At 53.7% G+C, this 14563-nt stretch overlaps 1 protein-coding gene across 11 annotated transcripts in view; it reads right to left on the reverse strand.

The window, feature by feature from the left end:
- Positions 1-14563, reverse strand: part of FRMD4A (FERM domain containing 4A) — a 348357-nt gene that overhangs the window by 4126 nt on the left and 329668 nt on the right. For 8 of the 11 annotated variants that reach the window (XM_072024583.1, XM_072024605.1, XM_072024416.1 and 5 more), the window contains 8 exons: positions 13822-13955; positions 10749-10871; positions 7737-7965; positions 6494-6550; positions 6053-6290; positions 5539-5703; positions 3163-4022; positions 2150-2246 (listed from right to left, as the gene is read on the reverse strand). In XM_072024583.1, coding sequence (XP_071880684.1) covers positions 2150-2246; positions 3163-4022; positions 5539-5703; positions 6053-6290; positions 6494-6550; positions 7737-7965; positions 10749-10871; positions 13822-13955 — 1903 coding nt within the window. Of the gene's footprint in view, positions 1-493; positions 566-2149; positions 2247-3162; positions 4023-5538; positions 5704-6052; positions 6291-6493; positions 6551-7736; positions 7966-10748; positions 10872-13821; positions 13956-14563 lie in introns of all 11 variants that reach the window. The other 3 variants (XM_072024505.1, XM_038173182.2, XM_072024642.1) reach the window with 2 other exon arrangements.

Genomic DNA, 14563 nt, shown 5'->3' on the forward strand with positions numbered 1-14563 from the left:
CTGCTCCTCGCTCCGTGAAGCCTCGCAGCTCCCCTCTGCGGCAGGGACAGAGGAGAAAAGGGCACCTGGTGCCAGGCTGGAGCGCTGCTGGCAGCTCCATCCTGGTCACCTGTGCTCATCTCCCCACCACGGTGCTCCCAGAGCCTCCCCACACTGCTCTGAAACACCCCCAGCCGTGAATTTGTCCCTGCTGCCCGCTCCCTGTGCCTGCTCAGCCTCTGCTGCTGGCCCCCAGCCCATTTGGGGTGAGGAAGAAGCCCTCTTTCTCTGGGGAAAAAAAGCCCAGCAGCCACAAACTCGCTGAAGAGGCACAGGCAGGGCTCCAAGATGCTTTCAAGTTGTTCTTCCGAGAGCCGAAGGAAGCTTTGAGGCCAAACGAACAGGCACACGACTTAAAAAAGGCTGCTTCTGGGGGTTGGTTCTTTGCATTGTGGTCGTGGCCCACAGGCTGTAGGGCAGAGGGGTGAAAGAACAAAACATTCCCTTACTATACCTCTATTCATCAGTACTTTGGTGGGTTGGAGACTGAGACTCATCCATAGTGGGTGAGTTGTCTGTTGCTTCTCTGAACAAAGGAGAGCGGAGAAAAAAAACAAGGAGGAAAGAGGAGAGAGGAAATGTTAAAGAAAAGAAGTGACACGGACATTGTTACGAGCTTATTAATCCAGCGGGGAAACGAGCTGGTGAATCATCTCCAGAGAAAGGGTTAGCGACACAAAAACACGTCGGGGAGAGCTGTAAATCTTTTAATTGGTGCTGGGAGGGAACAACCTGTTCCTGTGGGGTGGGGGATGTTGTGTTGTGCTTCTCATGGCGAGCTCTATCTGCCCCTGCCATATTTATCCATGTGTTTGGGGAGTTAAGCTCCAGTGTGAAGCAAGCACTGATTTATCTCCAGTTCCTTCTGCGCTGGTTGTTGGGGCAGGGCCTGAGCTATAAATCCTGGTGACTTCACGTTCGCCAGCTAAGATTTTGGTGTTTTGCTGGGAGAGGTGGGGCGCAGGAGGGCTCCTGAATGGGAAAATGGGAGAAGTTGGGGATTTTTAAACAGGTTTCTCAGCTGGCCGCTAGCCAGGTTTACTCTTGGTTATTTACCATGGAGAAATTCAAAGGATTTAGGATTGGGATGGAGATGGAGACTGAGCCTAGCTTCAAACCCTTTACAGGGGGAATGTCGGTGTGCAGGCACGGTAGCTGCCATTTCGCTGATCCTACCCTGGCTTTTTGTGAAATGGGACCTGGAAAATTCCCTGCTTCTAAAGCTGGGAGCAAACACAGAGCCCACGTGAGGCTGGATGTCAGCGGGGTGAATTTAAAATTCAACGAGGGCCTGCAGGGCTCGTGGTTACAGCTCGCCTCATCTCCATTTTAAAAGTGCAGTCACGGGCAGTGCTGGAATAAGACCAGAGGGCAAACTTGGCCACAGGTGGCCAAAGAAATTAAACAGGTGAGGTGTTTTTTTTTTCAGTGGCTGCAAAGTGAAATGTTGGTGGAGTTCACTCCATGGGTCCCCAGCCACAACTCAGGGGATCCGACCTGTTTTCCTGTGCTAGGGCCTGTAGTGTTTTGAGGATTTTAGCCTGAAACTATCTCACAGAGAAGAGAAAGAGAAGCTTTCTCTGCAAATTCAACTGAGTTGCAAAAATTTGGGACATGCTGGGTTAGACAGGATCTGGAGATGAGCTGTATTTCATGTGACAGGACAGAACGGCAGGAGATTGCTAGAGAATACCCATGGGAGCTCACAAGAGGATTCTTGTTTGCTCCTCGAACCCCTCGCCTTGCACAGAGGTACCTAAGAACCCAACTCCCAAACTGATGTGAGCAGTGGCTACCCGCATGCAGGGACCCACTCATGCTTTGGTGCAGTGCATGAAGTTAGTGGTAGCTGAGAAAAAAGAGGAACTTGATGGTCATTCGGTCACATTGCTGGGGAAAACCTAGCAGAAAAACGTGGTTGCTGCACACACAAATAGGGCAGGCGCCTCGCCGGGCCTTCAGAGCAAAGGTCTCGGTCAGAAGGAGAGCAGTGGGTGTAGGAAAAAGCATGTCTGTGTGTTTGGGGAGGTTTTTTCCCGAAGCTCATGGGATTTTTGGCTTCCTGCAGTGAAGGAGATGAGTCCCCAAAGCCAGCCCTGTGGACACTCACCCGGTCTGCCAGGCGAGAATGTGGTGGGGGCTGCCCGGCGGCGTGGCCGCCAGCTCGCTCGATGGCGTCGAACTCCTCTGGCTGTGAGGTAAGGCAGCTGGAAAACAACCACAGGGCGGAGAAAAAGAAAGGGTGAGGTGAGGGGGCGAGGGTCAGGGTGCTTCAACCCCGTAGGAACGCGTCCAGCTGGGAGTCAGAACCCAGCTGGCAAAGTGTGACAGGAGCAGCTCTGCCCGGAGCTGCTGTGTGTGTGTGTGTGTCACGGGCTGGAAATCCACCTGGCCAATCTGCTCAAGCCTCCAACTTCAGTTCACCCTCCAACTTTATGAGTATAATCCTCATTTAAAGGACAGCGTGGAGTCCAGCAGGCCTCCCACCTAGAGCTAAACCAGCTACACGATGGGTGTCTCCACCTGGCACCCCTCTCCTGCACTGTTCATTTCCTTAGCTGCTGCCAAAGGGCGCTTTTAAACAAATTTTCATCTGCTCCCCGCAGCCAGCAGCCCCCGAGGTGAGCTCCTGGTCTGCTCCAAGGGGCAGGTGAGGCTGGGGCAGCGGTGACAGGCATGGGGCAAGCAAGGGACAGGCATGGCACTGAATCTGCTCAACCAGCTCTCCCATCTGGGTTCAAGTTTTAGGCACGTCCTTGATCCATCCAAATGGGATTGTCTGCTGGTGAGTGATGGCCAGCAAATATTTAACCTTGGCCTGTTCCACAGCACCCAGCGGTGTCTGCAGGTTCAGGACTCGGAATGTTTCCTCGGTTAATATTAACAGCAGAGCTCTGTGTGTGACAGGGAGGTAAATTACTGCCCAAACTGGAGCACTCTGAATTTCACAACGCTCTCAGCACAGCTACTGGAGTCCCACGGGAAAGCCAAACACCAGCAGAGCCCAGCGATGCCACCGTGCAAACATTTTTGGGGCGGGCAGAGGGCCCTGGGATGCTCGCCCTGTAACTTTTCACCTTCCCCACGCCTCGTTTTTCACGCCGCCTCCCCACGGGCTCTCACCTGACGTCGCTTTACACATCTGAGGCATTCTCGTGACCCTGCTGTGCGCCACAAAGGTGCTTTGCGAAGACGTGCTGTACTGGGAGCTGCTGTCCGAGGACGTGGAGCTGGTGTGCGAGAGGCGGCTGTGCTCCTTGTGGGAGGCCGTGGAGCGCTGGTACCAGAGCCGCAGCTCGTCCGACACGGCAGTCCTACCCGAGCCCTTCTCGTGGCCCTCCCTGCCCAGGGACGGAGTCCTTATGATCTGGGAGCGGGACGGGGTGAGCCGCACGGAGTCTGCTTCATCCCCGTGCCAGTTCTCCTTAAACATCCCCCCCGCCGTGTAGGAGTTGGAGGTTTTGAATTGTGCTTTCACGCTGTAGTGGCCCTCCTGGTCGTTCTCCAGGCTGCGCACCACCACGGGGGTGGAGCTGCCCTCAATGTACAGGGGGTACTCCTTGATCCTGTACTGGGAAGAGGGTTGGCTCTGGCTGTGCAGGTAGACCCGGTGGTGCCCCGTGCCATTCCTCGCGGCCAGGTTGGGCATGCTCCCCGAGTTGGAGGAGACCAGGTTGCCCGCCGATTTGTGCCTCTGCCTCTGGCGCTCTCTGGCTTTCGACGGGGAGTCCTCGGCCAGGGTGGAATAGTTGGGGTTCATCTGAGCAGGGTAGTAGTGCTCGGAGCTGGAGTGGCTGGTGCAGGACGAGCAGTCGTCCATGGGGTCGGAGCCGTTACTGCTACGAGTCCTTGGGGTGTAGAAATCGGGGCTCCCCGTCTCGTTTTCTGAGCCGAGGAGCTTGCCTTGTGACTCCAAACTGGAGCTCCGGTGTCTAAAGTGCTGGGCGAGGCTGTGCAGCCTGGTCGGGCTGATGTCTACTGACCTGAAGGGACCAGAGAGAGAGGCAAGCTGGTAAGGCACGAGGACAAAACGCTCCCTCTCCCCTTCCACACACCAATCCGGCCTCGCTTGCAAGGCAACACCAAAAATTTGGACCTTTTCAGGGGCGGCAGGACAACTGCTTCCCTGCTGTGGGCTTGGGGCAGTGAGGTCCAGCTCCTGCTCCTGCCTGGTCTCCCTGCTGGTGGCATTCACTCTGCAGCACCATGTGGGACACAAACCCTTCCCAAACCCAATTCCTCGGTGGCTGCTCCCATCTGAGGCTGGGGGGACCTCAAGCTTTGTGGGTGTGAACCAGCCCCATCCTGGTGTGTGAATCCCCTGGGTGTTTCTCCCATTAGTGGCAGGCAGACAGACAAACTGGCTGTATTTAGCCCCAAAATGCAGCGGTTGTGGCCTTGGAGAACGGCAGCTTTGGGAAGCAGCTGGGTTTTTGCTGGGTAAGGCTGTCAGAGGGTGACAGCCATCCAGGCACCCGTCCCGAATCGCAAATTTCCAGGGCTTGGATCCGTGGCCAAGCCTGGGTGGTCTCCATTCATCCTGGCCGCTTGGAGAGCTGCAGCCACCCGCTGCAGGAGCAGCAACGCCGCCCTCGGACAAGTCACACCCCCAAAAAAAAACAACAGGCAGCCAAGGCTGGGTTGTTCTGAGCACCCAGACAGCCCCCACCTGCTCCAGGCCCCTTCTCAAGCCCCGTGCCAGGCTGGTTTCTCACGCAGCTCAGCTCTGGTCTTAACAAACATTGTGCTCTTGACAGGTGCTTTCAGCCAAAAGCTCGTAACGAAAGCAACCCAGGGCCTCGGTTAGCAGCACCCCTCAGGGCAGGACAGCTTGCAGCACGCAGCTTTGGCTCAGCTCTGCTTCTCTGAGCATTTGTGGGGTTTGCCACGGGAGCAAGAAACAACAAAGCTGAACAGTTCCTGCTAAAAAGCAGGCAAATTGGGCCACGCATATCAAATCACCTCCCTTATGCTGAGATGTTAAGCCTTTTTCTGTCAACCACCTGGATCCTCGAGTGTGCAGACCTTGGGATTGCTTTGTACAGCCTCTTTCCCCAGGAGATCACACCCGTGCAAACATTTTACATGCCACCATGAGAGAGAATTAACACAACCCAACATTTCCGATGGGAAAGGAAGCAATGCGTTATCTCCAGCTGGATCCGTGAAGGAATTCACTGCAGTTTAGCAGCAGCATCGCGTCCCTTCTGGAAGTTGGGCCATGTGGGGTTTGTAGGGCAGCAACTGGGATGAAACATCCCATAAGAAGAAAAGCTCCATTACTGTGAGGGCGGGGGATGAGGGGCAGGATCACGTTGATCTGAAGGGATTTCAGATCTCAGCTCAGCAGAGATTTCCTGCTGGCAGTGCTACGTGAGCCTCTGGTGTGAAAAGGACTGGTCTGTGTCCTTTCCTGAACTGGGAATCACTGGATATCCTCAGGGAAGGATTATTTCGGGGCAAGCAAGGTGGGAGCGTTGTGGTGCTGGGAGGACTTACCGCGTGGAGTGGACGTAGTGGGGGCTGCGCACCCGGAGGTCCGGCGTCGAGGGCATGCTGGACTGGGAGTTCCAGTGGGGAAGGCTCCGGATGGGGCTGTTCTGCAGGGAGCTGCTCCCTCCTGCCTCAGCACAGCTCCCGGTGCTGGGGAACCGCTTGTGGCTGCTGCAAGGCAAGCACCCGGCTTCAGTTCCTGGGCTGGGGTTTGGGGAAAGGGCTCCCTGCCTCACCTGGGGTCTCAGGCACGTGCCTGCGATCTCCTGGGGTGAGTGGGAGCGGGGTCAGATGTTGCTCTGAGTCACATCCCACAGCCCTGAGACAATCCCCTGTCCTTCCTTCCTCATTAGTGCTTTAAAAAAACGAGATACCGGGCAGCACTCATGTGACTGCAGCCTACTTTTTATGTCATGTTAACCAAAAAGCCCCAAATTCTCCTTTTGCCGAGGGACATCTTTGTGAGGACCTCTCCAAAAGGAGACGCCCGCGTGGCGGGGCCGGGAGGCAGCCGGCTCACCTGGCATGGCCGTGGGAGGAGCGTTTCTTCACCTTCTCGTAGGGTTCGTCCAGGGACGACTCGCTCCACATCTTGGGCTTGATGGGGGACTTGTCGTAGTCGTTGCGGTGGTAATGCATCTGGCGCAGCCCCTCCAGAGACTGCGGAGGGGGCGGCCTGTTGTGCAAGGGCGGCCGGGGCGGCAGGCCTTTGTGCGGGGACTGGAGAGGGGAGATTGTGCTGGTGACCTGGGAGTCCTCTGTGGAGAGAAGAAGGGGAAGAGGTGGTGGTTGTGTGGCATGCTCGGTTCCAGCGGTGCTTTACGGGGCAGGGTGGAGTGGTTTTGGGACTGGGAAGTTTGGGTGGGTCATCACACAGAATAGTTGCTCCATTTGGAGCACGAAGCAGGAATTCACACAGCCCTCCCCGTTCCCTTCCTGCCCTTTCGAGCAGCCAACGTACCATCCTCCAGAACAAGGGCATCCGAGAGGGAGCTGTCCTCACTGGCGATGTTTCCTTCTGAGGAGAAAAAACAAAGATGGTCAGGGGGTCGTGAGAATCACAGGGTGAATGGCACCGTCACCTTCCACCGACTCGCAGCCTTGAGCACTCACCCACATCCTCCTAAGGCAAGAAGCTTCCTAGAAATAACCGGCTCAGCCCACGCTCCGTCTCAGAGGGCAGAGCTGCAGGGCAGGGCTCTCAGCAGCAGGCTGCCGCTCGAGGAGCTGCTAACTCTTTTCAATTAACGGGGATTAAGAGTGAGTCACAACAGAGAGCTGAGATCCCCCAGAGGATGTGAAATGGCAACGGGACATCAGCCAGATTGCTATCTGCTGAAGAGCTTGGGTTTGAGACTCTGAGTTTCATCTCTGCCTTTCTACAGCGATCAAACTGAAGGCCCACGCTAGGCACCCATTCTGTGTGATCTGGGGGAAACGCTTCCTGAGCATCCTCCGTGGCAGCAGATGGAGAAGCTCTGGTGTCCTTGGCATGCATCTTTGGTCTGCCTCCCCCATCCACATCCTGTCTGTTATCCCTGGCTGCGGTGCAGCTTGGTGCCCAGGTCACAAATACAGCAGCTCTAATCTCAGTTCCCACTACAAAGGCACAGGAAAAAAAAAACAACTCCGCAAGTCAAAGGGAAAGGGCAAAATCAGCAAGGGAGAAAGACTGACAGCAGCAAGTTAATGGATTTCATGAAAAAAACAATCAACAACCCAGTAAACCATGAAGCGCCCTGAGAATTATATTGTAAAACAAGAAAGAAAAAGAAAAAGAAGAAAGTATTTGAGCACAGCGATGCCCCTGCTCCCACTCTGATTTTACAGATGCCTTTCAGCTAGAGAGCTCACCCCAATCTGCTCCTGTTAATTACATTTGTTCAGCACCGCTCTGGAGGAGACGTTAACAGAGCGAGTTTATGGGTGAACAAAGGCGTCAGGGTCTGCTTTGGGGACGTGTGTGTAATCCACAGCGTGACACTGCCTCTTGTGCCGTGAACCAGCACATCTCGAACACAGGTTTCATCTCTGGGCATCTGGAAACCCAAACATTTGAGAGCACAAAGCTATGGGCAAGGACAGCCCGACTGCCAGCACCCCTGGAGCCCTCCAGAACACAGAGGGAGAAGAAGAAGGAAGGGAAATTCATGCCCCAAACAGGAGATGGAGCCTTTGGTGGTGCTGCGGGTGCTGTGACTTACCATCTATGATCAAGGAGGCTCTCTGGGTCGGCTTCTTGCCCGACTTGATGCGATACTCGTTGATGGCGTTCTCTATCTCCTGCAGCTTCTTCAGCGCGTTCAGGTAGGACGTCTTCCTCTGCTTCTTCAGCTTTTTGCTGACGTTCGGGTCGCTCGCCAGGCGCCGGGCGGCCTCCGTGATCTGGGACTGAATGGCAAACTCCCTCTCCAGGCGCTCCAGCTCTGCCTCCTGGGAAAATGAAAGCAGATTTTGGGGCTGCCACCAAAAAACCCACCTGGCCAGGCTCTTGGGAAGCTCCCCCTGAACACGGCCAGGGAAAGCATCCACCATCGTGCTGCTCCTCTCATCTCAGGGCCTCCCCAAGTGTACCCACCCACGTTCTGGGAGTTTCTGCCTCCTGCTCACTCCTTCTCCCTTTCCTAGCTCCATATTTAAGCCTTGTTTGACAGCAGAGCTGTGCATAGCTGCTAAGCTACGATTTTAACCTTCTTGACAGGCTTGGCACCCACCGACCCGTCTGGGTTAAAGAAGAAGGTGAAGATGGGCTAATTCCTCCCTGGTGCACGGCTGCTAAAATCTGGGGAGGGCAGGAGCTGAGCTAATTATGGGCTGCCGTAACTGATTGCCCCAGAAAATTGCCTCCTCCAGTTACGAGCCAGGAGGGGGATTTTGGAGCAATCAGCGTCTAGCAGCAGGCTGCCTGCGTGCCAAAAAGGGCTTGTGTATCCAGCACCGGTCGATACAGTCCTAAATGCAAACAGGTGTCCCCTGGAAGCTACCTACTGCTCTGTAGTCACGCTCCAAAGCCCAAGGATCTGGGTCAATAAATGCCAAAGCTGCTTTGGCTTGGCCTGCACCGGGACCCCAAGCTGTGATCTTCAGAGGCACTCGCTATCTGTACTGAATTTGGCTGCCTTGCCCAGCTCCACGGAGCTTTTGGCATTGGTCTGCTCGAAAGGGGAACAGGATACATCACAAAACAGGGCAAAAAAAAAAAGCCAAGTTCTTCTAGTGAGCTGTGGGTGTTCAGACACGTGTTCGTGGAGATCCTCGTTACGCAAATCCAAACCCTTTCTCTTAGCAGTAGCACACGCTGCAAGGACGGATGCTGTGGGAATGAATCAGGTGGAAATCATTCCCTCAAGTTTGTATTTGGGGCTCCTGGCTTGCAAAAAGCGCTTTGCTGTTGGGGTGAGTCAGCATTGCCTTGAAACTACAATGAGTGTTTTGGAAAGACTGAGCCCACCCCCATCTTTTTAACGGAGCCCTTTGAAGCTCTACCAACGCCGAGCTTATTAAAAGTGAATTTGAGGAAGGGGGTTTTAAGGCCTGCAGCCTGGTTCGCTGCCTTCCTGGGGCTGGGAATTGTGGACCTGGTGGAGGTGATCACCAAGAACTGCAGTAGAAGCCTCCTCTGCAGTCCACGCTCTGACAAAGCTCTCACTGAAGTTACTGGGAGTTTGGCGTGAGCTGTCATTTCAGCCCTTCACTGATTCAGTGCTAAATCACTCAGAATATCTGAGAAAAAAAGGTCTTAATTTTCTTCCCAGCCATAATTGTCTCTTTTCATCCAGCGAAGCCCCTATAAATAAGGCCTTAGGAGATGAGGGCTATCATCTACCTTCGGATGGAAGTGCCTTGCTTCAGGTCCTGTAATTTCAGTTCTGGATTTATGGAACCAGGGAAGAATTTCACCCTTGTTTTAAATGGAGTTTCCAGTGTTTGCACTTGCTGAAAAGCCCACGAAAATCAACACTGGCCTCTCTCTAAACGTTCTCAAACCAGCAGCCAAATAAACACAGCCCAACATTATTCTTCGAGAACAGAAATTTAGGCTTTTCAACGCAGTCCTGAAGTTTGACTGATGAAAAAGGGGACAGAGGGAAGCTGAGTCAGCGTGTTTGGATTGCTGCTGCCAAAAGGCAGCGGGGAGGAGCTGCTTCACCTTCGTGCCGTTCCTGCTGCTCAACCCAAGCCTCGCAGAGGAGTGAGGAGATTCCTCACCCAGCGGCCCCAAAAGCTGCCTCGTAGCAGGAGAGATGTGGGGAAGCTGGGGATCGGGTTATAGCAGAGCAGCCAACAGACTTCAGGGCTTTTAGGAGTAACTCAGCTACGCTGTGCCTCCCTTTGAAAAGCTTAATTAAATGTGCTCGTTCATGAATATTTGACTTGGGAGGAATTCCTCTCCCAGGCTCCATTGAGAACCAAACTAAGGAGCTCCAGCTGTTTATTTTTTTTCAGCCGGAGGAAAACGCCAACAAAACGCCAAACAGTTAATTCCCTGCCTGAGCCGAGCCTTAACCCACGCGGTCACACCAGCTTCAGCCTCTCCTCTTACAAAAATAAAAAGGAAACTCAAAACTGGAGTACACACAAGTGTCTTGAGACAAATGCCTCTCCGCAGACAATGGCTTTTCTGTGAATCCGGTCCCGCCTCCCAGCTGCTGCGGGCCTGTTTTCACAGCCACGGTTCAGGGCACTGACCCAGCACATTGTGGGAGCGAGGGAAAAGAACAAACACTCCCTGGCAAACTTAGCAAAACATCGTTCCAGCTCCCCATAGGTAGGGACGAAGGCTCTTTTGTTTGAGGAGCAAAATGCTTTCCTTCTGCTGCTGCGGGGCTGCGATGGGGAACTGCGATGCTTTTCGCTCTGTTAGGGGAGAGCTGAACTGGGATCAGAAAGCAAGTTGCATTTTTGTGACAACACCACGGGGCAGCAGCAGGGCTCGGAGGGCTCAGGGGGCTCCTGATGTGCTCCTGGTTGATCACCCCGGCTGTTCCTGGTACCTCTGGCACAGCCAGGGCTGAGCCCGGAGGGTTTGAGCTTTATTCTGAGCTTGGCCTAAGGGAAACAATCCTCTCTCTGCTTCATTTTTTCTGATGGGAACTAAAAAAAGGCACCGTGACCAACTGCGGTCGTTTACAACAACAACATTTTGGCTCCTCCGTGATGCACAGCGGGTGTCGCAGAGACCCCGAGGGGTCTGGAAGGGCGGGACCAAGCCTCACCTCTCCCTTCGGCAGGATTTTCTGCTCGTCCAGCTTGAAGGCAGTTCCTATTCTTCTCCTTACAATAGGTGGCTCCTCCCCGGGATCCAGGGGGTATTCTCGTGGCAGCTTTCCCGTCAGCTCCTGCAAGCAGAAAACGCTGTTAGCCACCCTGGAGATGCTGCAGCAGAGCCCTGTCCCTGCAAAACACCCCACAGCCCTTCAACCCTGGCTGTAGAATGACAGATCCAGCCCAGCCGGCTGATAAACACCCAGCAGAGCACCCAACCCTGCGGTCCGGGACCTGATGCTGAGGGTGGGGAGGTGTTTTTCTTTAACCCGTGCATGAATACGGATTTTGTGGCCTGCCCAGTGCAGGTTCGTAGGTGGTGCCCATCCCTAGGGCATCGGGGCCCGAGGCTGAGCAGATCGCAGCACGCAGGCTTTCATCTCCGCTGCAGGGCTCGCAGGAAAGAAAAATAAAGAGGTGCTCGCTGCTGGACTGCTGCTGGAAGAGGGGGGAGCACACCTGAGAGCAGGATGCGCGCCTGCTGCACCAGAAAGCCCCGCTGGCACCAGCTGTGCAGGTTACGACCTGCAGAGGAAAGCCATTCCCAACCTGCTTCGTGATGTGCTTGGGAGGAACACAGGGCAAAGAGGCGCTGGAAGCGGTGCCTGGTGATGGCAGGGGCAGCTTTGGAGGGGTATGAGGTGATGCTTTGTCAGCCTGCTGGGGTCGTTTGCAAAGGTTTGCTCAAAACCCGAAGCAAAGCCCGCTGAGGAATATCCGTGGAAGCAGCGAGCACCAATACTGATGTGAAATCTGCTTTTTTTTTTTTTAATTTATATATTTTTTTCCTGGTCTGCACAATACAGCCACACACATCGGAATTAAAGGCATTCAAATGCCTACAAAAAAAAAAAGGCAGGAGCCTCGTGAGGAGAACAGCCCGGCTCCTTGTCCTCCCCAGTCTCCCCATGAAGGACACAAAAGGCCTTTGTGTTCTTTGGCATCAGCCTTGAGAGGATCCAGCTGGCAGAGCAGCCGAAATCATCCCAATCCCACGGAGCAGCAGCTGACCTTCGTGTGAGCACCCAGCTCAGGCCCCTGCCCGCCCCGGCCTCTCCCCCCACTCCTTAATGGGGTTTTTCTTTCCTCGTGTGCCCCGTTTGGGGTTGTCTGCCCAGCCCCGTGGGGTTATTTCAGCTTTTCTTCTGCGTCCTGTTCCCTCTGGTGTGACGGGGCTTGAGGCACTGCGTGGAGGCACAGCTTCATGTCTCCCTTGCTGAGGGAAGCAAGGATTATTTTCTTTGTAACCCCGAAGGTAATACCAAGCAGGGCAGCAGGGAAGGGGTTAACATCTCCCGTAAAAAGCTCAGGACTGGGGCAGAACAAAATGAATGCAGGCTACCAGGCTGCCTCCATAAGCTGCAAAGTATTCACAGGCAGAGGCCTGAAATGTAATCCAAATTAATAAGTAACCGGAGTGCTGATGGCCTGGAGTAACCTGATGCCACTGCTAGGAATGGCTCTGGCCATGCTTATTTGATTATGCCCCCACTTTTAACCCTTTTTTTATCCCCTGGTTCTCTTTCCCCCTCTGTTTTGGCCATTCCCGTGCCATAGGACCGTGGGCAGGAACCCTCCCAGCTGCAGGCTGCTGATGGACAAGGGCTGCAAGACTGGGTCAGGTCCCAAGTGCCCATCAGCTGCCTCTCTGGGCTCATCCATGGAAAGCAGAAACATTTCCAACAGCTCTTCAGGTGCTGACACATGGGCTCTGGCCAGCCCATCTGGCCTGGGATGTGGCTGAGTTGCTCAGCGTGGATGGGGCTGGGGTTAAAAGGCACGGGGCTGTGAGCTCCTGTCCAAATCTTCCCCTCTGTGCACGCTGCTGCATGGTATTAGCCCCAGGCAGTGTTACCTTGGGGTGGTAAATTGCTCCACACCTCGTCCAGCAGCCCCCAAAACATCTCACTGCTTCCTATGGGTGATCTTAGCTCTGTGCTCGAGGGGTTTATGAGACTGCATCTCCTCCTCCTGACCTGGATCATCAGCACGAGTTGGCTGAAAGGATTGCTCGTGGTGAATAAAGGAGAGGAATTTGGAGCTACAAAGATTCCTGCTGAATTTCTTTGTTGTGAGGTGTTGGTGGCACTAAAACTACCGACAAATTGAAGTACAAAAGCAGAAGCAGTGACCTATTTCCCCCATTTTTGTCTGAGGCAAGGTACACATCAAATATTAATCAGCAGCTCAGAGATCTTGGTGCTGCTGTCTGCAGCCAGCTTCCTGTTGTGTTCGACATCACTATTTGTTGTTGAATTCAGATTTGCAGGCCTGGTGAACACGGGAGGGCTGCTGAATGACCCAAGTAAATGCTTCTGCTGAATTGTGTCCCTACACGCAACTGCAGCAGGCTTTTGATATCCCAAAATTGAAAACCAGTCCCCTGTGTACTCCCAGAACGAAGAGGCAGGGGAGTGGGATGGTTATGGGGATGAATTCCATCCCCAGGATGACCACAGTGGTCCCTTTTTATAGGATCTGCCTTTCCTCTCCAGCAGTGCCAGGGCTTACCTGAAGGATCTACATGGAGAAGGGAACTACACGGAGCAGAAAAGACCTCAAGTACTGTATAACCGAGTATGCTGGGAGAAGAAAAGCACAGAAAGTCCAGCCTGCTCCATGAAGAGAGTGCAAGGGCAGGTATTTTTTTTGGAAAATGTAATCAAAAGTATTTGAGGAGTGATTAGCAGTGCACAGAACAGCCTTCTTATGGCATTTAGGTAGCATATTCCCACCAAAGCCAGCAAGAAGCCTGTCTGAATGCATCTGAAACACATCTTCAAACAGCAGCCGGGGCTGCTCTGCACCCTCCAGCCCCCCAAACCAACTGGGTAGCCCTGGGGTTCCCCTTGGAGGGCAATGCCCCGTGACATTGCAATCCGGATTTGAAACAGCTGGACCTTGCTGAAGCTTTTGGACCACGGGTTTTGGAAGAGGAATTGCTGCTTCTGCCCCTGCAGCACCTCCAAACAAAATGCATGCAAGGAACGAAGTGCAGGGAGCTATAAAACACGTGTTGCCTACCGCTTCTCGGAGACACAGCTTCTTCAGCTCTTCCAAGCGCTGGCGCAGCGTCTCTTCCAAAGCCTCCTGCCTGGATTTCAGGGCGGCCAGCATGTCTTTCTTGGCGGACTGAGAGCTGTCTGACTCCTGGGAACCTGTCAATAAACAATGATTTCACTTAGGGCAGCTGACAGCGGCACACACATCTGGAGCGCCTGTAATTTTACCAAAGCCTTGGATGCGCTCCTACCAAAAAGAAATCGGGCTGGGACACGAAGCAGGTGTTACTGTGCCGTGTTTGTTTAGGGCAGACTCTTAGTGCTTAAGTTCACAGAGACCGGACAGCGGGGCACACAAAGATGTTTGTAATCAGCACGCAGAAAAATAAAAACAACGAAATCATTCATGTAGAGATCCTAAAAAAAAAAAAAAGACATGCCGTTCCCATGGAAGCTCCTAGTAACAGCACATTTTACAAAGCCCTAGAGATGAGTTATGGGGAAAGTGAGCCTAGGAGAAGCCATCTGACAATGCAGGCTGCTTCTTTAAGGGCTGCAATTATCCCAGCAGCAAACGCTGAATTCAATCCGCTGGAAGTGTCTGCTTTATGAAAAAAAAATGTAATGGGATGAAATTCTATAGCGAATTTCCTGTAAGATGCACGCTAAGCTGTGACACGAAACCAAAACAGCAACAACCCGCCGGTGCTTCCAGGAGAGCAGCTGCCTCTCGTGAAGAGGTAGGTCAAGATATTTAGACGGGG

Source organism: Anas platyrhynchos, chromosome 1 (genome assembly GCF_047663525.1).
Source record: "Anas platyrhynchos isolate ZD024472 breed Pekin duck chromosome 1, IASCAAS_PekinDuck_T2T, whole genome shotgun sequence".
NCBI lineage: Eukaryota > Metazoa > Chordata > Aves > Anseriformes > Anatidae > Anas > Anas platyrhynchos.